The 23,340-nt window shown below is 43.7% G+C and overlaps 1 protein-coding gene across 5 annotated transcripts in view; it reads left to right on the forward strand.

Moving 5' to 3' along the window:
* Positions 1-23,340, forward strand: part of UNK (unk zinc finger) — a 46,080-nt gene that overhangs the window by 18,023 nt on the left and 4,717 nt on the right. Inside the window, exons 2-16 of one of the 5 annotated variants that reach the window (XM_063351819.1) lie at positions 497-706; positions 2,362-2,538; positions 2,977-3,107; positions 3,238-3,373; positions 4,940-5,057; positions 6,062-6,146; positions 8,042-8,184; positions 9,489-9,536; positions 10,435-10,635; positions 14,951-15,019; positions 15,724-15,898; positions 17,037-17,138; positions 18,605-18,793; positions 21,794-21,891; positions 22,428-22,685. In XM_063351819.1, the coding sequence (XP_063207889.1) occupies positions 497-706; positions 2,362-2,538; positions 2,977-3,107; positions 3,238-3,373; positions 4,940-5,057; positions 6,062-6,146; positions 8,042-8,184; positions 9,489-9,536; positions 10,435-10,635; positions 14,951-15,019; positions 15,724-15,898; positions 17,037-17,138; positions 18,605-18,793; positions 21,794-21,891; positions 22,428-22,685 (2,140 nt within the window). Of the gene's footprint in view, positions 1-496; positions 707-2,361; positions 2,539-2,976; positions 3,108-3,237; positions 3,374-4,939; positions 5,058-6,061; positions 6,147-8,041; positions 8,185-9,488; positions 9,537-10,434; positions 10,636-14,950; positions 15,020-15,723; positions 15,899-17,036; positions 17,139-18,604; positions 18,794-21,709; positions 21,892-22,427; positions 22,686-23,340 lie in introns of all 5 variants that reach the window. The other 4 variants (XM_063351817.1, XM_063351820.1, XM_063351818.1 and 1 more) reach the window with 4 other exon arrangements.

Genomic DNA, 23,340 nt, shown 5'->3' on the forward strand with positions numbered 1-23,340 from the left:
AAGTTAAACCAGGAGGACAAGGCATGAAGGAGTCTTTTAAAAATCTCTCTCAGTAACTTGAAGCTTCAGACATGGCTACAAGGAAGTGTATTTGGTGGTTTGTTTTTTGTTTTTTTTTTTTTTTTTTTTTAAACTGAACATATTTTCTCCTTTTGCCCAGATAGATCTCAGATTTAGAGATAGAATGGATAAAAAGGTACTTCAGAGTTTCTCACAAACTACTTTCTAATGTCATGAAAAGCCTCTTTTCTCCAAAATGATTCCGAAAGGCACAATAGAAAGTGGTTTCAGCTATTGTTAGCATTGATGTTTGTGGCCTGGTAACTGATACCTTCCCGTTACAGACAACCAGCAGGTTCCAGGGGAGGGTGTGGGAAGGATAGCAGGCAGGTCGGTGGTGGATGCGGATCGGGTTGGCCTGGGCTCTGTGGGGTGATTGGATATTGCCTCTGACCAGCATCCCGGTCCTAATCTCCTGTTGGATTTCCTCCTGCAGTTACCTGAAGGAGTTCCGCACGGAGCAGTGCCCCCTTTTCGTGCAGCACAAGTGCACTCAGCACCGGCCCTACACTTGCTTCCACTGGCACTTTGTCAACCAGCGTCGTCGCAGATCTATCCGCCGCCGGGATGGTACATTTAACTACAGCCCTGACATTTACTGTACCAAGTATGACGAGACCACAGGAATCTGCCCAGAAGGAGATGAGTAAGTAAAGGCTGCACCCTGCTTTTCAGGCATTAGGCTTTTGGGATCGGTCCAGGTGATGATTCCAGCCAGTTCTTGTAGAGATGAGGCAAGTCAGCAGTAAAGCAGCTTTGTAACATACATAACATGAGAACAGATGTAAAAATCTGTAATAGCAGCCCCTGTGCTCCAGGCCTGCGGCAGAGATGATGCCAAGGGTGACTTAGATGGGAATTCAGCTCTTGCATTGTTCACTGTCCTCATGAGCCTTGGCATCTTCAGCAAAGTTGAGGTGGGAAAAACAGCTCACTGATGAATGGACTGGGAAAGACTCTGTTCCCAGAAGTCCCTGACTGTCAAATAATAGGTCTTAGTTACTAGCAAGGTAGCTTCGTTTTTAACAGATTGCTGAAAGAGGAGACTCTGTCCTCTAGTCTACCCCCTGAATTATCTGTCCGCAGCTTTTTAAATCATACTGGTTACTTGCCAGTTTATTTTGTCTTGCTGAACTTTTAAGAAGCCAGTAGGGAAATGGCAGGTACCCAGAATAAGGCAACATAACAAAGAGTTTGTTTTATTGGGACTTCTTCCCACACGATTGCAGTATGTTTAACTGGAGCAGAGATGGATGTGGCAGGCTCCATCAATTAAAGGGTTAACCCAGTAACAGAACTTCAGCCACGTGACAGATATGGAAGAATAAATAGTGTAGCCAAACTGTGGTCAAACATAAGGAGTGCTTTATATAGATATGCTATAGAAAGATGGAATTTCAGTTCCCTTTCATGGTGCCAGTATAAACACAAAGAAAAATGCTATTTATCGGGAAAACAACATTTTTATTTTTTTTTTTTTTTACCCAGTCAAGTAAAGATCTTGTGACTACAGCAGAATGGAATAATCCCCTAGCCTGAAGCCTCAGTTTCAATACTTTCTTCCGTGTTAAAAGAGAACTGGAAGGGACTGGAAATGGGATATTTGAGGTCTTTGGGTTCTAGATCACTGGTTCATATCTGGCTCAAACTCACTGAACGAAAACTGTTGCTGTCTCGGAACCCAGCTGATTTGTATTTCTAGCTTGATGCTGCCATGTCTAAACTTTACCTACTCCATCTTGTTCTTTTTTATTTCTCAGTGTAGATTGTTCTTTTTCTGCCTAAGAGGGGAAACAAAACATAAATTAAAATAGTAGTGTTGTAATTCTCCTTTCTTGTCCCGTGCTCTGCATAAAGGATGCATCTGGCTATAGATAGACTGTCGCAGCCCTGTAGGAGTACATCAGCAGGAAACAGTAACAGCCTGAAGTCTAGATGGGCTGCTGAGGAAATGGTATGTGCCATGTGATGTCCCTTCAATCATGGCTAGTATATCAGAATGCCTTGACAGTGTCCTTGCTCTTTTCCAGATCCCTGGCAGTCACTAGACTAGAATAATATAAGCTGCTGCTGGCTTAATAATCCATTTGTCTTTTTGGGAGGGAGACTATTATATACTCTGTAGTGACAGGTTTAGGGGTTCTGCGGAGCTTTGGAAGGCACAGCGTAAGAGAAAGCAGAGTTAGCAAAGGTGTTGTCAACTTGCAGCATCCTGTGATGGCAGTATGTCTTCTGGTAGTGTCGAGTCCGTCAGCTGTGTGACTAAACTTTGGCTGTTCTTCCACTCCTTCTGTACCTCAGGTGCCCCTTCTTGCACAGAACTACTGGAGACACAGAGAGGAGGTATCACTTGCGCTACTACAAAACTGGAATCTGCATTCATGAGACAGACTCCAAGGGAAACTGCACAAAGAATGGAGTCCACTGCGCGTTCGCTCACGGGCCCCATGATCTACGCTCTCCGGTGTACGACATCAGGTTGGTAGAGGTTGAGGCCCTGTATGAAAAGGGTGATTTCTGTACCTAAATGAAAAGTCAGCTGTTTGAAGGACAGTACTGCTTCAGTGTGAAATGCTTAGTGTTGGAGTGATGGTGGTATATCCCTTCCCAATAAGGCAAATCTATAAAATCTCCAGGGATGATATGCAAAATGGAGGAGGGGCGCACACTTTAAACCAGTTGTGCTGTGGTTTGGAGTCTGAGGGGGGCGTTCCAAATAGTGCATCTGGAATTCCCAGGGAGTGGAGAACATGAATTGCAGTTGCTGTTCGACTGAAGGTGTTCTGACAAAAAATGCGTGAATAAAATGCACTTACTTAGGAATTGTTACTATGCTCCACTATGTCAGTTTTTACACACATTTATCTGTCTCTTCACCTGCTCAGTCTGTATGTTCATTTAACTCTGTCCATGAAGGGAGCTTCAGGCGATGGAGGCTTTGCAGAATGGTCAGACTACATCAGAAGGTGGCATAGAGGGTCAGTCTGCAGTCGCTGCTAGCCATGCTATGATAGAGAAAATACTCAGTGAGGAGCCGAGGTGGCAAGGTGAGTGTCACTTAGGGTCTGTGGGGCTGGGGAAGTCTGGTATTTGTGAAGTGCACGCTCCTGTCAAAAACTTCTCTATAGTAAATGCAGATCATGGTCATCTGTCACTAACTGGTTGCTTCTTTTGCAGATACAACGTACGTGTTGGGAAATTACAAGACAGAACAATGTAAGAAACCCCCTCGTCTCTGTCGCCAGGGTTATGCCTGTCCCTACTACCACAATAGCAAAGACAGAAGAAGAAGCCCAAGAAAACACAAATACAGGTACCGTAGTCCTGGATATTCTATTTCCCAGCTGAGTGCTGAGGTGTAGTAGAAGTCTGTAATGAAGGATCTAGGATTTTGTCCACTAGGTAGGTTTTTGGTGTGTCTCCAAGGTGTGTCACACAGATGTGATGGACTGTTACTTCTGCTTAGGAGACAGGATAACTCATTAAATAAGGAGTTTTGCTATGTCTCCTAACAACTGGCTCTTGCTAAATTATGTTACAACTCTGGTTTTATGGCAAACAGACCCTGTGTCTGGCTTCCGCTTACCATGTAAACTCCTGCTTTAGAAAGCAGTGCAGGAAAAAGCAAAGAAAGTTTTAATCCCCATCTAGAAACAAACTGGCACAGCAGTGTTTTCATGGTAAAGGATTCAGAATCATCAAGCTGCTTGTTGTGTGTGCCTGGTGATGGGGATCGGGAGGCACAGTGTGACCAGTACTGTAGCTGGACATGCATTCCTAACCAACTGCTGAAGACTCTGCTTTTGAGGCACCAGGGTGTTCTCGTCACTCAGCTGTCTCTGGATTTTTCAGCATGCTGCGTCTCCCTGAATGCATTTCATCTAAGTTATAGGCCCTCATTTCCTCCAGCACAACAGAGCTTTTGTTGTGGTCTCAGTGGGGCTTTTCCTTAGTTCTTTTTTGGAAAACATAAGAGCAGACCAGAAAGCCAGGAGAGAAAATACCATGGATGTTCTCACTTCCCTCCCCACCCCTGACATTCACAGAAATTTTGGAATCGGCACTGAAATCCCATATTAAAAAAAATTAAATAAATAAAAATCAAAGGAACATCAATCCCAACGTCTCAGGAGAAAGAGAAACACTGAGCCAGTCTTCAGGCAGCAGCCATGTGCTTTCTGCCCCTGCCTGGGCCCTCTGGGAAGGGAAGAGGTGAAAGCTTCTCCCCTCCTGATCTCCACTCATTTCTGTGTTGTTTTCCCCACCCCCAGCTGATGTGGCTGCCTTTCATGCAAGCGTCTGCAGCTGCTATCTGCTTCCCTCTGCTGTTGTTTGAGGGAATGGTTAAGAGCATAAAGAGCAGGGGAAGTAGGTCACGGCAAAAATTCAGACCTGGGGAAAAAGAACGGTTCCTGGCTGGGAGAAAGAAAATGGACTTGCCTTTTCCCCAGTGACCTGACTCAGCCTCTTTTCCACATGGCCATACTATAACCCTGGAAACATACCACTGTAAGGGTATTATGTGTTTTAGGATTAGCCAATTAACTTATTAGCTTTCTATGAATGTACAGTTCCAAAACAGAAACCAGACCCAGCATCTCTGACACTAATCACATCAGCTGCTAATGTTGTTAAGTTATGTTGGTTCAGGTTGTATTTGGTTTCAGGTGGAGAGCTAAGCCCTGTTTCTTTCATTGGGAAATTGGAAGAGGGGGAAGAAGGTGCAATAGCAGCAGGGTGGGGGCTGGGGAAGTGGCAGCCGGCCAAACAGATTGTACCGCTGAAGGCGGACAGCCAAACCTACCTCTCGATCGAGGAAGCAAACTTCAAAGCACATTTATGGGTCTGATGCATTTCTCCTGCTACCTTATTTACACAGATCTTCACCATGTCCCAGTGTGAAACATGGAGATGAGTGGGGAGATCCCAGTAAGTGTGAAAATGGAGACTCATGCCAATACTGCCACACTCGCACAGAACAGCAGTTCCATCCAGAGGTACAGTTACCTGCTCACTCAGTTTGGTAGCTGACTAGAAAAGCAAAAGCACTCTAATCTTATGAAGTAAATTAGTGTGCCAGCTGGGAGAGTATGTGGGCTGCTTGCAGCGTGGTCCTGGGATACAGAGAAACTGCATGTTGAAAGTAAGCTGAAATTCAGCTGCTTGACAGGGGAACCTTTTCGTTAGGTAGGCCACATGGGAGGAGGTAAGAAAAGTAGGGGAAAACTCAAGTGTAAGAGTGGTCTCATGTATGGGTGTCCTTTTGAAAGCATGATGTGGGTTTACAGGTGAGCATACAGCTCCTGTTTCCTTGAGGAAAAAATCTTGGTTGATGATGATCACCCTAAACCGTAGACTCCCATGAACTGGTGCTAAAAACCACCAAGCTCTTAGTTGTGAGCGTGCCCAGAGCATTCCGATATCCTTACAAAAAGTGTAATTAAGACCTTGTCCTAGTCTGCTTCATGTTACAGTGTTGAAAAGCTTTGTTGGGCCTGTATCGGCAAAGTAACCATTGTCACCGCCTGTCAAACTGGGGGGAAGGGGAATAATCCATTTCCTACAGTCATTGTCAACGGTTTGTTATTTTCCTTGCAAACGTGTGGCTGTAGCTTTCTGTTCTCTCATCTGTCAGCCGTTTCCTACCTTTTACCATTTGCAATATCCATGGAGCTTCCAGTGAGACTGAGGCACTTTATGGCAAATGTGGTGACCTTTGGGTGAGCTGATGTGTGATGGGATGATCTTTGGGTGAGCTTAGCTGCGATGGGCATATTCCGGTGTTTCCCTAACTATAGTGGGTTTTCTGTTCTTTGAAGCAAAGCACTGAAATGGTCACCCTGAACTCTGCTGGCCTTTGCGCCTTTTATCTATGTTCCTACCTTGCTGTCGAGTCTCTCTGTAGTACTTTTGTACCTGAGCTGCCGGTCACTGTTTTTTTCCTGTTCATGTCTGGTTTTTTTGTTTTGTTTTTTTTTTTTTTTTTTTTCCACATCCTTAGATCTACAAATCCACCAAGTGCAATGATATGCAGCAGTCTGGCAGCTGTCCCCGAGGACCCTTCTGTGCCTTTGCACATGTAGAACGTACGTGGGCTGCTTCTCTTGTCTTTCCTGGATATTTGAGCTATAGAGAGCTTCTGGCCAAAATAGATAGTTTAAAATATAGGGCCATTAAACTAGAGCTTCTGTGAAGGATTTTCAAAAAGAAAGTATTACCTTTGCTAATTCCTATAAAACCGTGCTAGTGTGGGAGGTGTTGGCAGAGCTGAAGGCAGTAGGAGTCTGTAGGGCTCAGCCCTTAGCTCTCACTGCACTGTCTCTTGAAGCACCTCCCTGTGTTCCCTCTCGCTCGCTCAGTTCTCTCTATGTCACTTTGGGAGGACTGGAACAGAGAGAGCTGCTTCCCTTCTGTGCATGGATGAATTGTACCTAGCTAAGTTGCAAAGCGTTGTATTTTAAAAAGCTGAGCATAAAATTGCTAATTATAGATAATGTATTGATCCGTTTTAAAAATTAAATACTATTTTACTATTTATGAAGTTTTACTTAGAGTTTAAATCTTTAAGTCAGTCTGGAGAAGAAAAATATGCAGCTTTTTTTGGTCTGCTTTTCCTCAAATCCTCTTTTCTCAATAGCTCCCTGATTTATAGGGCATTATTTCAATCCTCACTTTGATCATCTGTAAACCAGTGATGCTGTTTTGGTTGTGGGAGTTCTGTATTCAGGTGGGTACTAAGATCCATAGAAAAATGGTTAGCTCCTGATCCTATGGCTCCTGCTGAGTTTCTGCACTCCAGTCTCACTCTCTTGAATTTGCAGCAATTAGAGCAGGTTACTCAGAAGTCAATAGCTTGGCTCCGATACTGACTCACTACGTGGCTTTGAGCAAATCTCTTTGTTATTTGATTATCCTTTGTAAATGGTGGAATTAGTAATTGCTGCCTTTGTCAAGGAACGGTGAGAGTAAATTCCCTCCAGGTTATGCAGTTCCTTTTATAGGCACCCTTGTTGCCAAGCAGCAATTATAGCCAGAGCTGTGGGCTATAAAGGCCCAAAAGAGAGTAGTGCAACTCCACAGTATGATCTGGGAAGCTTAAGAGAGAATGCTAAACACTGTTTCTTTATCAAGATTTCAAACTCCCTTGTGTATAACATAGTATTTTTGTTTAGGATATGCCGCATTCCTACCAAAATTACTGCACTTGATACTATACTACTTTAAAGCCAGATAAACTGGCTATGCTGCGGCACTTAAGTCATTCCAACCTGGTGATTTCTTGTGCTGTCTTACAGAATTGTATCTTTTAGTACTTTCTTAGCAAAGTGAACACTGAGGGCCCAATTCAATTAAAATAATAGATGTCCATTTATTATATCTGCTCTTAGCATGAGTTTTGCTGATTGATAGCAAGAAATGCGTTGAAACCAGTAGCTTAAAGATACCGTGATACAGGCATAGTGTCAGTTATATAGTTTTTGTAAAGATGCTGAGTAGTGTTATATGTAAATATTACGAGTCTACAGCACGTCTACTTTACCTTCCAAACCAGTGGCACTTTCTTTTTGTGGATGCCTTTATACGTACATTACTTTTTCTTGGGTAATGTTTTGTACTGAGTGCAGATGGAAACTTATCTCCCTCAGCTAATTATAATGCACCCATCAACGAAGAAAGTGCTTCTTTCAAGACAGCTGAATGAATAACACAATTCATGCAGGGAAGATAATTTTGGACCAGCTTTAATGGACTAAAGAGCAGCACAGTGGACAAGTGATGACAGTAATAATGTAAAGGAATATTAGATAAGTAGTAGCCATTTGCTAGATAGGATTTCTCCTAGCTTCTATGCTTGTAAGTAGATGCTTGTGGAATATTTCTTCTTTCAAGAATGTCTGGGTATTCTTGTTCTTAAACATCTTCAGCTCCATTGCAAATGTACAGCTTTGAGTAACGTTCCATGTGCTTTCATTTCTTCCAGAGCCTGCGCTCAATGAAGATTTACAGCAGTCCTCGACTGTGTCTAGCCCGACACAGACAGGCCCTGTGATGTACATGCCGTCAGCGGCTGGTGATTCTGTTCCGGTCAGCCCTTCCAGTCCACATGCCCCAGACCTTAGCAATGTATGTAGCACTCTGGGGAAGCTTTGTCCATATTTTATAAATCTGGGTTTCTCTGAGTCTCTGTACTTCTCTTTCCCAAGAAGAGAAATCTTAAGAATCCAAAAGCCCAAAGGATATCGCATTTTTCTTTTGGATCTCAGCTCCACACTTTTTAGAGGGATCTGTTTGTTTGGAACATACAATTCAGTGGCTTCAGTATTGTCCTCTCACCTATAAAATTTCTAAGCCTTCCTTTCTGTGCAGAGTTTGTTGATGTACTTTCAGGAAAGTGGAATACATCCGCACATGAAGTCCAACTCCTTCCTGTCTGGAGGTACATATTGGGCTTCGTTTCCAAGTACTCTAATTGAAGGCTGTGAGCCAGTAACGTCTAAAGTACATAACCACAATCGAGTTTGTTTACATATGTAATCTCAGAGGCTTAACCTGCGCATATTGTGTGTTGCATTATAGGATATCCTTGATTCCTTCCCTCTCCTACTTCTGGAGATAGCTAAGCTCTGTAATATTTTTAAGTAATAACTACGGTTGTTGATAGTACTTTATTTTAGTTGTACATACGAGAAGGGAGATCTTTAAATGCTGAACAGATACACACAGACAGAGAAGAAGCCTGTGGAATGCTAGATCACTTCATTTTTGCTGCGATTTTTTTGTTGCTTGTTAAGTCTTTCCTGTTTGCACTACTGGTGATAAGGTGTGTAACCTTTTCAAATGGTTGGTTGAGGTTTTGAGAAGGTAAAATGACAAGATTTTTAACTCATTTGAAACTGGTCAGAAAGAGGTGAACTCATTTAGGACCTCTCTTTTCTCTTATTCCCCCTCCTTGAAAAGAGAAGCTGATAGTTTGATTTTATTAGTGCCAGAGCCAACCTAACAGTTCATAGTTCTCCTGAATTTGATTGCAGCTAGAGTTCCAAACAGATCTTGAAAAGTCTGGACGTAATATTTTCTCTCGCTGTGTAAAGCCATAAAAGCCAAACCCCCTTCATCTTAGGGATGTATCATCTAAATTCTCTGAAAACTGCGATGAAATGGAAGATATCTTCCCCTTAGTAGACTGTTTAGGTCTTTTTTTATCTCAAGCTCGAGTCTTTTAAACAGTCTTTACTAATCCTTGGACACGTGCCAAACGGCAACACATGTCTTTCTGTGACTTCATCACTCCACAGGGCATCTGCATGTAGCTTGCAAACAAATATGGCTTTGCTGGTGATCATTTTACATGATGAATTAATCAGAGAAAAAGGTCCCTCTAGCAGCCAGCCTCACGTGGCCTGTTCTGTTTTGTATTTGTACTGTAGGTGTGGAATAAATCAGGAACTCTGCCAACTAGCCCCACCTCCACCACAGTGAGTAGTATCTTTGCGACTGTAGGGAAGCGTGGACAGCAGAATGTCTATATAAAAATAAAATCAAAACATTGTAGGATGCTCCTTCCTTCTAATGCCAGCCCAGACTGTGCCACAGCTGAATCTGTGGTAGCAGTAGCTGTCTAAATGTTGTCTGAAGCAGTCACGCTTGCCAGTGCAGGCAGATCATTCCTTGTCCCAGAGAAATGGGATATCTGCATTGATCCATGTTGGTGCTTTCTCTAAAACTCATCCTAGTATCCTTTGCTGCTGTCTATGGCTTCATCTACAGTGCAAAACTAGCCTTGTTGCATGTGGTTGTGATCCCTGGTTATAGTCCCAGGAATGGACCTGTTGGAAATCCTTGGGTTTTTTAACGCAGTTGTTGATACTTGGCTTGTACCTGCATTAAAACTTTCAGATTTCCAACTGGAAAGCAAAAGATACAGTATTACACGTAGCTCAGATATGCTTGGTTGTCCCGACTGCCATAGCACGTTTCCAGGTTTCACACGATTGCTCAAGAGCGCAGACAGGATCCTCTGTAGCTTAAGGAAAGCAAAGAGAGTTTTGGTCAGGTTTGGAAATTTGATCAGTCGCATCCAAGGCCTCAGAAGGAATAAATGTGACTAGAGCTGTAGGTTGGCTTTTATAGGACTGCACTCCAGTACAAAGTAATGACAATAAAACTATAATTGTGGGGCTGTGTAAATCTAGTATCTACTGGAACTTTTTCCTGGTTTTTAATTACTGTTTACCAGAAGCTTCTATGCTTGTGTTGACTGTCAGTATAATCGATGCACAAACAGTGAAGTGAATGAGCTCTTCTGTGGGATGCCTCTCCTCTTCAAGTCATTGCTGCTGGCTGTACTTTCCTGACACTTGTTCCTTCTATTAGATTCTTTGTAGGAACAGCAGTCTCGGAAGCCCATCTAATATATGTGGGTCTCCTCCTGGCGCCATTGGAAAGCCACACAGCTTGGAGACCATTGGTTTTCCACCAGACTCAGTAACGGCAGCTGGCAGCTACAAGAAAGCACCGGGGTTTGAGCGAGAAGATCAGGTGGGGGCCGAGTATTTGAAGAGTTTCAAATGCCAGGTTAGTAGGGAATATCGGCTGGAAGAGTTGGGGGGATGAGGAAGAAGGAGAAATTGCTGAGTCTGCGTTGAATGTATTTCTATTTTTCAAGGAACAGAAATGAGAAAGCCCTGTTCTTGTTAGCAGCTCTCAGATCTTTGCTGTTGCTTTCAGCCTCCTTTCCAGTCTCTTCCATCTTCCATCTGTTCTTGTCTGCCTAGCTGCCATCACGCACTCAGTTTGTACAAGTCAAGCTGCTGCTTGTTTTCCTAATCCCTCACAACTTCTGTCCTGTGTTGACCCTGGGTAGCTTCCACATATCACTTCTTGCTCTTTCTTTTTCCGTATTTAGGTCCACGCCAAGAGTTGCTGTTTCTCTTGCTGTATGTCTCATGGGAACTCATCCTTCCTTCTCTGTTCTCACTCCGAACTCTTACCTTGATCTCCATGACTTGTTTTGTCTTCTGTTTTCGCCATTCATTTCTTGGGTGTATTAAAAACATCACGTTGGTTGTCTCTTGCTTTTCTGGCTGTATCATTCTGATCCTTGACTCTGTCCTGTGGGTTCCGTATTAGATTTTAATTCCTCATTCTCATTTGAAGAACCCTCTGCAATCTTACCCAGCCCACATCTGTAATGACATTCCCTCTTACCCCTTTTGGATGTCCCAGTCTTGCCTTGCTGCTTCCTCAGTCTTCTCCTTCTTGGTGTCATGCCTTACTCAGACTGCTCCCTCAGCCTAGAACAGTCTCTTCCATCTCTTCTGCCACACATGAGCTTTTCCGCGGTCAAATTCCTATTGTGAATTTCCTCTCTTGATGTTACAATTAATATTTTCTCTGCACCATCCCTTCCAAGTCAGCTGAGTCCAACCCAGAGCCTGGATCTTGGTTTTTATTCCTCACTGGGTTTGTAAATGTAATAGAACATCTCGATTTAGGGGAAGGAACAGCTATTTTTATGAAGAGGTGCCTGCAAAAATATTTTGTACAAATCCTTTAAAAAAAAAAATTATATATCTCATATATATATGAGATATATAATTATATATATATTTACATATATATATATATGTAAAAAGGAATAAAAATACCTGGTCTACACTGCTTGAAAACAAAGGTGGCAAAAAATGCTGCTTTCAGCCTGGCTACATTTAAATTCTTGTCTGTAGTATTAAAGAAGCTAGACTTAGTAAGCTTATACTTCTGTGTTACTATTGCACTGCTGTGAGAAAACAGTGGAAATATCCCGTCCAGACAAGATCTTGCATAAAGTAGTTGGATTTAGAAGCAGACTCTGTGGGTTTTGTTTTATTTATTTTTACAACTTTGGGGAAAATATGACCAAACTGTGCAGTAGGACCCGTCTTGAACGCTCTTTAGTCTAATTAAAAGGATTTAGTGACAAATACAGATTAAGCTCTATGCATGTATGCTTTCTTATAAATGCTTCCATTGTCTTGCTTAACGTGGATGTGGCTTAGGAAATTGCAAATTGATGCAACACGTCTTTGGGGGTAAAGAGCAGACCATGCTGTGATCCTGGCACTTCTGGCGGGTACAGCAGCTTGTAGCAGTTGTTTAGAAACAAAAGAAAAAACATGTGCTCGTTCTCTATTGCCTCTGCTGCAAAGGAGGAGCGAACCCAAAGCCGAAGGACTGAGAGAACCCCTGTTTCCTGCCAGCAGAGGCAGGGTGCCAGGGAGGCCCTGCTTTGGAGAAAACGGGCAGCAAGCCTAAGCTGAGGAGAAAGGGGATGGAGCACGAATAGGGCTTTTAAAAGGAGGACCAGATGATGAGCATTTATGTCTCAAGTCCAGGATGTGCTACAAAGATACTGTATTCAGGTAGCTTCTTACTCATGTGGCTTTAATTAAGCAAAAACCTGTGTTAAATGACTGACATAAATAGTTGTTAAGATGTAGACGGAAGTAATTACAGTTGCCTTATGCTAGGCTTCTACAGACAAAATTAGGTGTCTCATAAGTGTCCTGATTTAATTTTCTTTTAATCTATAATTACTTACTTTTTAAATCCTCTGTAATTCCCTTTGGCTGCAATAGGCACCAGAGATTCTCATATACCCTGTAAATTAGTCCAATAATTAGGCATTTAATTTTGTTCACTCATATTTGAAAACATAAGAGACACTCTGGCTCAGCTCTGCAATTCGCTTGTCATTTTTCCTCTGTAGAGTTAGTACAAACGGTTTCTATCTTATTAGAATGAAAAATGCACCTTCTGTGTTAATAGGTTCCACATAGTTTGTGGTAAGGCTGAGCCAGCAGTTAAAACTAAAAATACTTTTCCTGAGTCCCAAAAGATTTAGCAAGCCGGAAAAATGCTGGCTGGACTGGAAGGACTTGAGTGCCACGACCAGGAGGTGTTCCTACGTCCTGACACACAGAACAGTAGGTTTGTCCCATGCTGGTCAGAAAAAACTCAATTTCACCCATAATTTATGTCCCCTGTTTTCTTCCCTGACTGCAACAGGGTGAGCTGGAGAATTTCAGCCTGCCCTTTGCATTTCTGTCTTGACGTATGCCCTTTTTAATGTTATTCAGAGCTAAAGGAGACTGGCTTTAGTGGTGACAGTCGGTTTGCTCTATTTTTCACTCGTGTTACGTGAATTCAAGGCAGTGGGAATTGGGAGTAGCTTAGAAATGCGTTCAGTTTTTCTCCTCCTTAAAGAAAAAAACCCCTTCCAGTAAGACTTAACTGCAGCAGAGCCAGCTAGCTGCATTGGCAGGAAGCCTCTCGGTAGGGGGGACATGGCTGCGTATGTGCCTTCACTTTAGCTGGTGACGTCTGTCGATAGCACATCTTGTGTTCAGATGAGTGTCAAACAGGGTAGGGATGTGTTGGATAATCTATCAGGCGTGTTATCAGACACACACAGATGCACTAACGTAACGCATCCTTTGCACACAAAGGAAAACAAGCCTGTGGTCTGTTCAGTGGTAGTTCTGCTGTATGTAAACGCGCTGTATGTTGTTCAGGGAAGCGTGAGAGAATGGTACCCACCACAGAAGGATCTTTGCATCCATATCTCAACTGCCTGTTTGCCAGGCTTTGGCCTCCCCATCTGCCCATAGGCATACAGTTGAGCAGAGAAAATGATTTAATTAAGTAAAACCAAGGGATGAATTCTTCCGCTTCTCTTTCGCTTGTCTGGTTATGTCATCCCTCTCCAGCCATCACTTATCTTTTTCGTAAGACTGTTTAAGCCAAAAAGTCAAGGCGGATCACTTCAGGTCAGCGTGGCGTCTCACGTGCTGCTGTTGTACATCATGCCTGAATCTCCCCTGTAGAGATGGTGACTGCCTGCATTTGTGATAAAAACAATTGAGTGGACTTTATGCCTGGAATATATCTCTGATTCAGACTGGGGGGGGGTTGGAGAGCGAGTAAACGAGCATCCCTGACCCTCCGCACCTCTTTTTTTTTGCTCCCTCTCTGGGCCTGGAGGGTGTGATTGATCTGCCTGTGCCTTACGCGTGTAGCAGCATGGGAGGAACAGACCGTTACACGCTGGCAAACTCATGAGGCTGCTTCCTTCCCAACTCTGGTTATTGTGGCTCAGAACTGACCGATGTTGTGAGGCAAGAGGGTTGATATCCGTTAAGGATAGAGTGCTGGAAGGTCCTTAAGCTGAATTTTTAGGTTGGGTAGTTGAATTCTAAATGTATGTTGGCATTCTGTGCAGTCTTACAATTCCAGACAACCTTGTGCTCACTAATGTTTTATAGCTTTGAGCTCTCTGTGTTAATGGATGGGGGAAGGATTTTATTATTTTTTTTTTAAAATCAGTTTTGATGATGTTGCTTTTAAAATTGGTTGGTTATCTGTAGTTTACTTTGCAATCCTAGCTGAGAGCTGGAAAAGTTTGAGGGAAAACATAATGTACATACTTTGTTTTTCCAAAGCTGAAAAATGTTTACATAATTTAAAAATACAGTATGCCTCCCACCATTTCTGGCCCTTTTTTTAGATACTGATAGGGCCGATGAGTTATTTATAGCAAGGCAAAATAATTCCTTTTTGGTATTCGTTCTTAAGATGTCCTTTGTGCTAGCAGAGGACTTTTACGTTTGCCTTCAGTGCTGCTATTTGTGACAAGTCTTTGCATAACTCTAGGGGTGATGTCTTTGTATATAGAAAGCAAATTATCTGGGGTGTTTTCAGTTTGCTGTGCTTTCCCGCTCTCTGAATTCTGTAGTACCCAGAGCAGGCTGTCAGAGAGGAGGGGACTGTGTTTCCCATGGCTTCTCCAAAGCCATTTTTAATTTTGCTTCTAATCCCCGTGCTTATCTTTTGTTCTGTTTCTTTACTGCAGCAAGCAAAAATGAAGTCCCACTCACTGGAACATAGGAGCCAGGAGCAACCTTTGTTACAGCCCAAACAGGTACGGTACTGCTAGCAGGGCTCTGAACCTAGCTCGGTGCTCACACCACCACAGACAAGGACACGAGAAATCTCTCTGGATCCAGACAACTCTGCAGGGAGTAAATGACAGTCCAGACACCATTAGGGATGCTCAGCTGGAGGGATTCCTTTACGAAGGTGGGATGATTTGCTGGAGGTGTTATTTTTGAATGGCTAGACCTGTGTGAATTCAGGATAGATTCATAGGCCTGGACCATGCTGGCGAGAGTCTCCAAATTACAGAAAATTGAGCTGGAACGGATCTCTGGAGTCATCTAAGTTCAAGGATTCAGCAAAGAGAATTTAATATCAGGTTCTAAGTCGTGTGCTGAGCTAAGTCGGAGTGAGTGATTGTGTGACCCATCCCTATGATTGCATGCAACCTGTGGGTCACAGGAGTTAATTCTGGGGCAGCCTGAAGGATGTTTGTGATACTGGGGGGGGTGGGAAACACACACACGATGGATGGAATGGAACAGAGAACAGTCGGCAGAAATTAAAGAAAAGCTGTTAATCTCTCCCCCACCCCCAGCCCAGTAGTGGCACCAGCCATCTGTCAGGTTGGAAGCAGGCAGGAACAGGTTTGTTGCTGATCTTTGGCTCATTCCTGCATGTTTCTGGAGGGATTCTTTTGTAAAGATGTTTTATTTCCTACCTCTTTCCCTTTTAAAACTCTTGTTTCAGGACATACTGGGTATTCTCCCAGTGGGGAGCCCACTGACATCCAGCATCTCCTCTAGTATCACCTCCAGTCTGGCTGCAACGCCACCAAGCCCCGCCGGCACCAGCAGCATCCCAGGCATGAATGCCAATGCCCTTCCTTTCTACCCAACCAGTGACACCGTTGAGTCTGTCATAGGTAACTTTGCCTTTTTTATTTATGCTAATAGGGCTTCCTCAGACGTGGATCACCAGGTATGAGAATTGGAATAGCATGGGTGTTCCAGTGAACTCCAGCTTTTCGTCTCTGTCAGCGTTGGCAGATTCCTGAGGCTTTTTCTGTGACCGTGACGCATATGATGTTTTCTGCAGGTCATTATGGATGAAATTCACCCACAGGACCAACAGAAGGCCTCTGAGCCACTTACTCAGAATGTCAGATGGTGTAAAGGGCCTTAGTTTTAGGTTTGTCACAGTGACAAAGAGGTCTTGGAGTAGGCAGGAAATCACAGGGGCATTTTCCACAGTTACAACCCCTTACGTTCTAAACGACAGTCTTACAGCGAGGGCTACCACCAGGTAGATTGTAAGGACTTGTCCTTCATAGAGTGTAGGACAGAGGCCGTAAGAAAAAGAAGACCAGGAAAGTCCAGAGAGTGGAATCACTGCTCTTAGATGGGCACAGGTTTTTTTTGGTCACTGGTTTTTCTTTTTTTTTCTTTTTTTTTAATCCAACATTTCTGAGGTGATCTCACTAATTTGTTAAGAATAATAATAGAAACGAGTGGGCAAGTGTGGGATGGAATTATATCGATCATGATTAGTGATGAGGCATGTTCAAATAGATAGAAAACTGCAGGCATTCATAAGCTTTCTTTATTTTACCCTATCTTTGAACCTCAGAGATGTTTTTCAAGTGTTCCCTTCTACTTCTGTTTCTTTTCTGAGTGGCTCTTCAGCAAAGCAGGGACAAAGCACAAGCCAGACCCAGACATGTCATAAGCCAGCGTTACTGCATATTATGGACAGAATTTAAAGATCAGTTTGGGGAAGACTTATGGGAACTGCTGTTATTTCATCAAACATCTGTTTTCTTATAACGTTTGGGAATACTTTGAGACAAAAAGAAATCGGATCAGGCAAAACCTGAACTGAAAAGCTGCCCATGACACTTCTGCCAAACCATTTAAGAACAGCGTTGTGCAGGGCGGAGAGTAGGGCCGTGCAGACTGACAAATAGAGAGCGGAGGCTCCTCTGCATGTAGGCTCTTTGGGCCATCCTATCTCTTGAAGTTGTTGGTCCTTTATAACATAATTGGTACCTCTGTGTCTGGCAGAGTCTGCCTTGGATGACCTGGACCTGAATGAATTCGGAGTGGCTGCCCTGGAGAAGACATTTGACAGCAGCACAGTGCCCCACACGAGTGGCATCATGATAGGTACATGAAAGCAACAGAGCTTTCTTTATCTTCTGCCAAGCAGTGTTGCCCAGTCACCTCAGTGGAGCCAGCCCAACAGAGCTCTAAAACCAGTCCCAAAATAACATTGGCTAAAACAGTAATTATAACAAACTCTGGGAACTGCTGAGCGTCTTTGAAGTGAAAGCTTGCCCTTATTGACTAGCAGAGCTGAGTTCTTGCCATTGGGCCCAGGTGTCCTGGGGATGTTTCTTGAGACTGAATGGGACTTGCTTGATTTTTTTTTTTTATTTTTTTATATTTTTAAAAATGTGTAAGTAGACTCTGGAAGGCATCTGATACCTTTAAAAACAGGCCAAAGTATAACGATTTACATCTTAAGCAGAAAACTCTCCCTAGCAGTAACAGGAAACTCACTGACCTGGTAATGCTATCCATCTGTCACAGAGCGTCATCAAGGTCTGCTGATTTGATTCCTGTAATGTCTGTCTCATTTTAATACATGGAGGTGGGCTAAGGCCTCTTCTACCTGTCTCTAATGAGTGTCCAGGGAAAAACTTTTTGGAAGTGGTTGTAGTTTCTGGCTACCCTTGCTGTGTAAAACAGGTTTTTTGAATGGGAGCTAACTTTGGTTGTGTGAAGGTTTCCAAGGGAACCACACTGCCTGGAGTTGTATTGAGGTGTAGGAAGGGACCTGTGGAAGGAACTCTACAGACTATTGCTTCCACTTCCCTGCCAAAGATAAAAGCCCGGTCGGGGAATTTGCTGTGCATGTCTGCTGATAGCCCTGCTTCTGCTGCTACCCATTTGCAGTGGGTGAGAGATCCTCCTCACTGCTTTTGCCTCTGTTCACGTCAGGTCTGGGTGGTACCTGGTGATCTTCTAAGAAAGGAGGTCAGGAGAGAGTGGGGAGCAGGGCTGACATCTCCCTCAATCTGTGTGGCAAGCAAAATGACCTCTTGTGTAAGGGAAGTGTGATGTCTTTGGAGGCTGGGCTTTTGTTTATTTAGCGTTTCTTATTACTGATTGATCCAGGCTCTCAAATATGTCTAAAATGATTAAAGCTAGACACTGATTTTTGGTGGTTAAGATCATGACCTGACCCAGCGTTAGTCTCTTCTCACTACAGGTTGTTTGGAAGTATTAAAGGCAGAGGCACTTATTTTTAGAGGTGAATTTTTCATTACAAAGTATTTCACCAGATACCAAATTCATCTTCTCCAGCCTGATAGGGACTGAACTCTGCTCAGAAAACCTTCTGTTGCTTTGGCTGATGATAGAGTAGTCCGTTGAACTCTGGAGGGTCTTAACCTACGTGGATCATGGATCAGGCTGAGAAGGGAATGAAGCGTGATAAGGAGCGGAGGGAATCCTGAGGGGCGTAGGGAGGAGAAAGGGAACCTTGATGCCTTCTGCTCTGAACTCCTGCACTGTGCCCATACTTCACGGTCATACATAGCCATCCTCTCTGTGTGTTCTTTGTCCAGGTGGGAGTTTGCTGCAAAGTTCTGCTCCTGTAAATATCCCCGGGTCCCTTGGAAGCTCTGCCTCTTTTCACTCTGCCTCTCCTTCTCCACCGGTCAGCCTCTCATCGCATTTCCTTCATCAGCCCCAGGGACACTTAAGCCAATCAGAAAACACGTTCCTGGGGACATCAGCTTCTCATGGATCATTAGGTAAATGCACAGTGTGTGTGTCCCATGTACATGCCTGTCTGTGCCATGTAAGTATTTTCTTTTAAGTTAGCTTTAATTTTAATGTATTATTTCACTGCTGCCATTTGTATTCTTTTCTTTCCATGAGAACAGCAACAGTACTAGAAGCTGCTTTACCGAAAATCGGCTAATACTTTGTGAACAAGGGAGCATTTCCCTCTGCGTCCCATGTGTCTAGGCTGAGAAAAAGGGACAGATGGGTCAAGTGACTTGCTCTGCTGATGACTTCCAGGGAAAAGAGCTCTGCCTTTTCCTGCCACCAATGCTATGTTTTACGTAAAACTTAGAGTTGGGTCCTCAGTTTGCTTAGTTAAGGGGGAAATTGCAGTTTGCCCTTGGGACTCCTTATAGGTCAGATTGGCTTCTGGGACCTCTAGAGCAGACTTGGGTCATCGTACTTTTTTTTCTTCTGTTTGGCACCCTGCACCCAGTTTCGCAGTATGGACTCTGCAAAAAGTTACAGTGTTCCAGCTTTGTCCCCTTTGCTCCTTTTTTCTTTCCCTCTCTTGAGGATCTGTTTCCTGTACAAGGGACTGTGAAGGGAAGAGAAATTGCTTGAAGCTTCAGCTGCATCAGGCAGAACTCGAACTGAGGGGGCAATTCTATTTTATGACCCTGATGCAGGATTACCTTGAGAAATAAAACTGTTTGATGGGCTCAAGGCTACTACAGTGATGCTCGCTCTGCTGATTTCTGTCCTAGTAACACTAAATATTAGTTCTCTCTATTGATACTAGATGTAAATGCTTCTTCAAATTTGAGATACACTTTAATCTTTAATATTCAGCTTAACCTAATAAAATGATTACATGCTTTTGTGATCTATTTCTGCATGCACTTATCTGTGTAACTGCATCCCTTGTTTGCGTAGGCCAAAACCATGCTTCCATGCCTCGCGGTTGCTATTCGTTTGGCTTTAACAGTTTTTACAATTAAGGCAATAAGGAAAGAGACCTCAGAGGGCATCTCTGCTATTAATTAGTGTTGAGGCTGGCTATTCATCCCAGTTTCAGTAAGAAAAGGAAAATTTGCTGGTAAGGCCTGCTTTTAATTTCAGAAGAAACAAGTTAAGCAGTTATATTTGTCTTGACTATGTAGTTATACAATAAAGCCAAAGAAATGTAGGAAATTCACAAATGCACTTAAATAACTTATTTTTAAGAAAAAGTTAGATATTTTCCTGTAATAAAACAAAACCATTTTTGCTGAGGTTTTGGTAAAATATTTAAATAGTAACCTAGCAGTTGGGAATCTGGAATCTCTCTATTCCATGTGACTTGCTGAATGAACATGAGTTAGTGTGTATGTAGTGCATGTAGTTATTGCTTATTCGTATTGCAATTAAGGTAAAAAATACCTAGTCCTGGGCTAGCTCCCACTGTGCTAGTTGCCAAATGTGCAGAGAAGGCATTCCTGACCAAAGGGGCTTGCTACTTCAAATGTGACATGAGAACAGCAGGTAGAAAGAAGGGGTAAAAAGAACTGACAAGATAAGCTTGGTCAGCATTACGGTGGAATTTGTGGCTCGCCAGCATCCTGCTTAGTGATAGATTCCTGTTCAAGAAAACTGGAGTTTTAAAAACAAAGCGTGAGTTGGGATTCCATTAGAACTTCTTGCTTTCAACTGAGCACGCTTCAGAGCAGCTGAAATGGATCTATGGTAAGTGGCTTGAGCCGGCAAAGATCCCTTGCTGCTCTGCTAAATGACTTGTTAATGCGCCTAAGCCCTTAGTTAAGACAAGTTACTATTTTTCACCTATATTTTTTCGTAACTGTTTGTGTCTTGACTGGTACAAAGTAGACATAAGTGGGGCTGGGTTAGTGAGAGGCCACTGGCTTGCTTCCAGACACAGACGGTTCGGCTGCTCTGAGACCGGAATTATTAAGTGCAACTAGATTTGTGAATGTCCACAGCCAGCGGTGAGCACCACTAAATGAAAATGACTCCTACATCAAACTGGTGCATGTCTGTGTCTGTAAGAGTCCACATCGCTCAGTAGCTCTGTCTTGGTATGAGCTTCTCCTACTACTTCTTCCTTGAGTGCAAAGTGTGGATGCTTATTTTAAGTAAAAATAATTTTGTTATTAAGAGTACAAGCCTTGGAGTCTGTGGAAAATAGCCAGTTTTGTTTACAACTGGTTTTGTACTACTTTGTCTCCTAAGCCTTGAATCTCTTCCTGAAAAGAGAAATTATTTGAACAAGCTACAATAGAGAAGTGGTTAGTTAGTTGTCTCTGGTGCCAGTCGCTAGCTTTGTGCTACAACTCTGCAGGGGATGAAGCTGATATATATACTATCACCTCCACGTGTTTATAAACAGGGTTTTCCAGTTAGTGCTGTTTCTTGCATATGCAAAGAGTAATGACGTTGGTGCGTTTTAGTCTCGCTGTTTGTGAGGTGAGACCAAGCTGAGGAGACAAAAGCAGAAGTTTTCTTAGGGTGTAGTGTGAGAGGAGGCACCACCTGGGTTGGTTTGTGAACTGATCCGTTCACCAACGCTGATGGCTGTGCTGCACAGAAAAGTGGGAAGGTAGTAAGCAGTTCAGAGGTTCTTGTATGAGAAGGGGGATTCAGGCTGAGAGTCAGCTCTGCTCTAAAATTGATGCTTCTAAAAACAGCCTGGTTCAGAAGTTGCCTCCACTCAGTTTCTTGGGTCCTCCCTGTATCAGCAAAGATGAAGCCTAATGGTGTAAAACATCCCCTATAAAGTCCCTCTGTGATGGGACTCCTGGGTCCTGGGGATGAAAGTAATTCTTAAGGTGATCTTCTCTTTCCTACGTACAAATTTTTGAATCCTGGATTTCACAGGGGTAGGGAGGAAATGGGGAAATTGCCAGCACCTGTGACATAACCCTCTCTATTTCCCTGTGAAACAGGTTTAAATGGGATGAACAGCAGCATATGGGAACACTTTGCTTCGGGGAGTTTTTCGCCCAGTACCTCACCTGCATTTCTGTCAGGTCCAGGTGCTGCGGAGCTGGCACGGCTACGACAAGAACTGGATGAAGCCAACGGCACAATAAAGCAGTGGGAAGAGTCTTGGAAACAAGCCAAACAGGTACTTGGGCAGCTCCTGGGAAGAAGGATAAGGGAGTAGGAGGGTGTCAGCCGTTCAACAGGAGCTTTCCAGGCAGTGAGGTGATGGGAAGAGCTGTAGGTTTTACAAACATTCTCTTAAACATTGTTATTTTTTCTTATGCCTTGGAAAGGGGGGATGAATCACTGTTTGATGTGTTCAGGTGCTGGATGTGCAAGGCCAGGTGTCATAACAGATGCACTGAGGTGCTTCACAGTCTTTTAGATCTGGCAATTGACTTAGATCCATGACAATTTGCCGGTATGCAAAGTTCATCCTCTTAACGGTGTGAGCCAAATATGTAGAACCGCAGCCCAACCAGATGGGATATCTGGAATGAGCAGTGCTTTGATGTGAAGCTCCAAGGATATTTCAGAATTTGGGAACAGGGCAGGTTGGACGGAACACGCTCCTGGTGAGGAGTGTATGGAAATGGCCAGTTTTACCTGTGATTCTCTATTGGAGCCTGACTGAGTTTTCAGACTGCTTCGTTTAACCTTCTTTGTTGGAACTTGTAGGCTTGTGATGCTTGGAAAAAGGAGGCAGAGGAAGCAAATGATCGCGCCAACACAGCTAACATGGAATGTGAACTGGCCCGGGAGCAGAGGGAAGCCTTGGAGCTGCAAGTGAAGAAACTGCAGGAGGAGCTGGAGAGGATCCACACAGGCCAGGACCCTCAGTTTCTGCGCTCCTTCTCTGACCTGGAAACACTCTCACTCTCTTCACTTTACACACTTCAGAAACAACTGCGGGCAAACCTGGAGAAAGTCGATAAGGTGAGTGCCAGGGATTTGCTGGGCAGGGCTTTGCTCTCTCTGCTCCTACGGATTGCAGCTTTTTCCCCTTTTCTTTAATACAGCCAGAAATCAGCAGCCTCTCAAAGCAATTCCATGTGGATGTAGCCAAAGTGAGCCTTAGCCAGCTTACAGGAAAATACCTACCTCTTCTTTGTGCCTAAAGTACAGAGTTTAAGTTAATCCAAGCTGCTCTGTTGAACCTGAAGGTCCTAAAAGACATCATGCTGTGCTGCTTTGCTTTTGCTTCTGAAGATGAATGGGGGGACGCTGCAAGTCCTTCCCCTGCTGCCTCCCTGCTGTTCCCAAAGCTGCGTAGCACAGGATGGCAGCCCCTTTGCTTTGTGACTTCGATGCTTATCATAGAATAGAGTCACAGAATGGTTTGGGTTGGAAGGGACCTTAAAGATCATCTAGTTCCAACCCCCCTGCCCTGGGCAGGGACACCTCCCACCAGCCCAGGTTGCTCCAAGCCTCATCCAGCCTGGCCTTGAACCCCTCCAGGGATGGGGCAGCCACAGCCTCCCTGGGCAACCTGTTCCACCGCCTCACCACCATCACAGTAAAGAATTTCTTCCTAATATCCAATCTAAATCTACCCTCTTTCAATTTGAAACTGTTACTCCTCATCCTGTCA

This window comes from Chroicocephalus ridibundus, chromosome 14 (genome assembly GCF_963924245.1).
Source record: "Chroicocephalus ridibundus chromosome 14, bChrRid1.1, whole genome shotgun sequence".
Taxonomy (NCBI): Eukaryota; Metazoa; Chordata; class Aves; order Charadriiformes; family Laridae; genus Chroicocephalus; species Chroicocephalus ridibundus.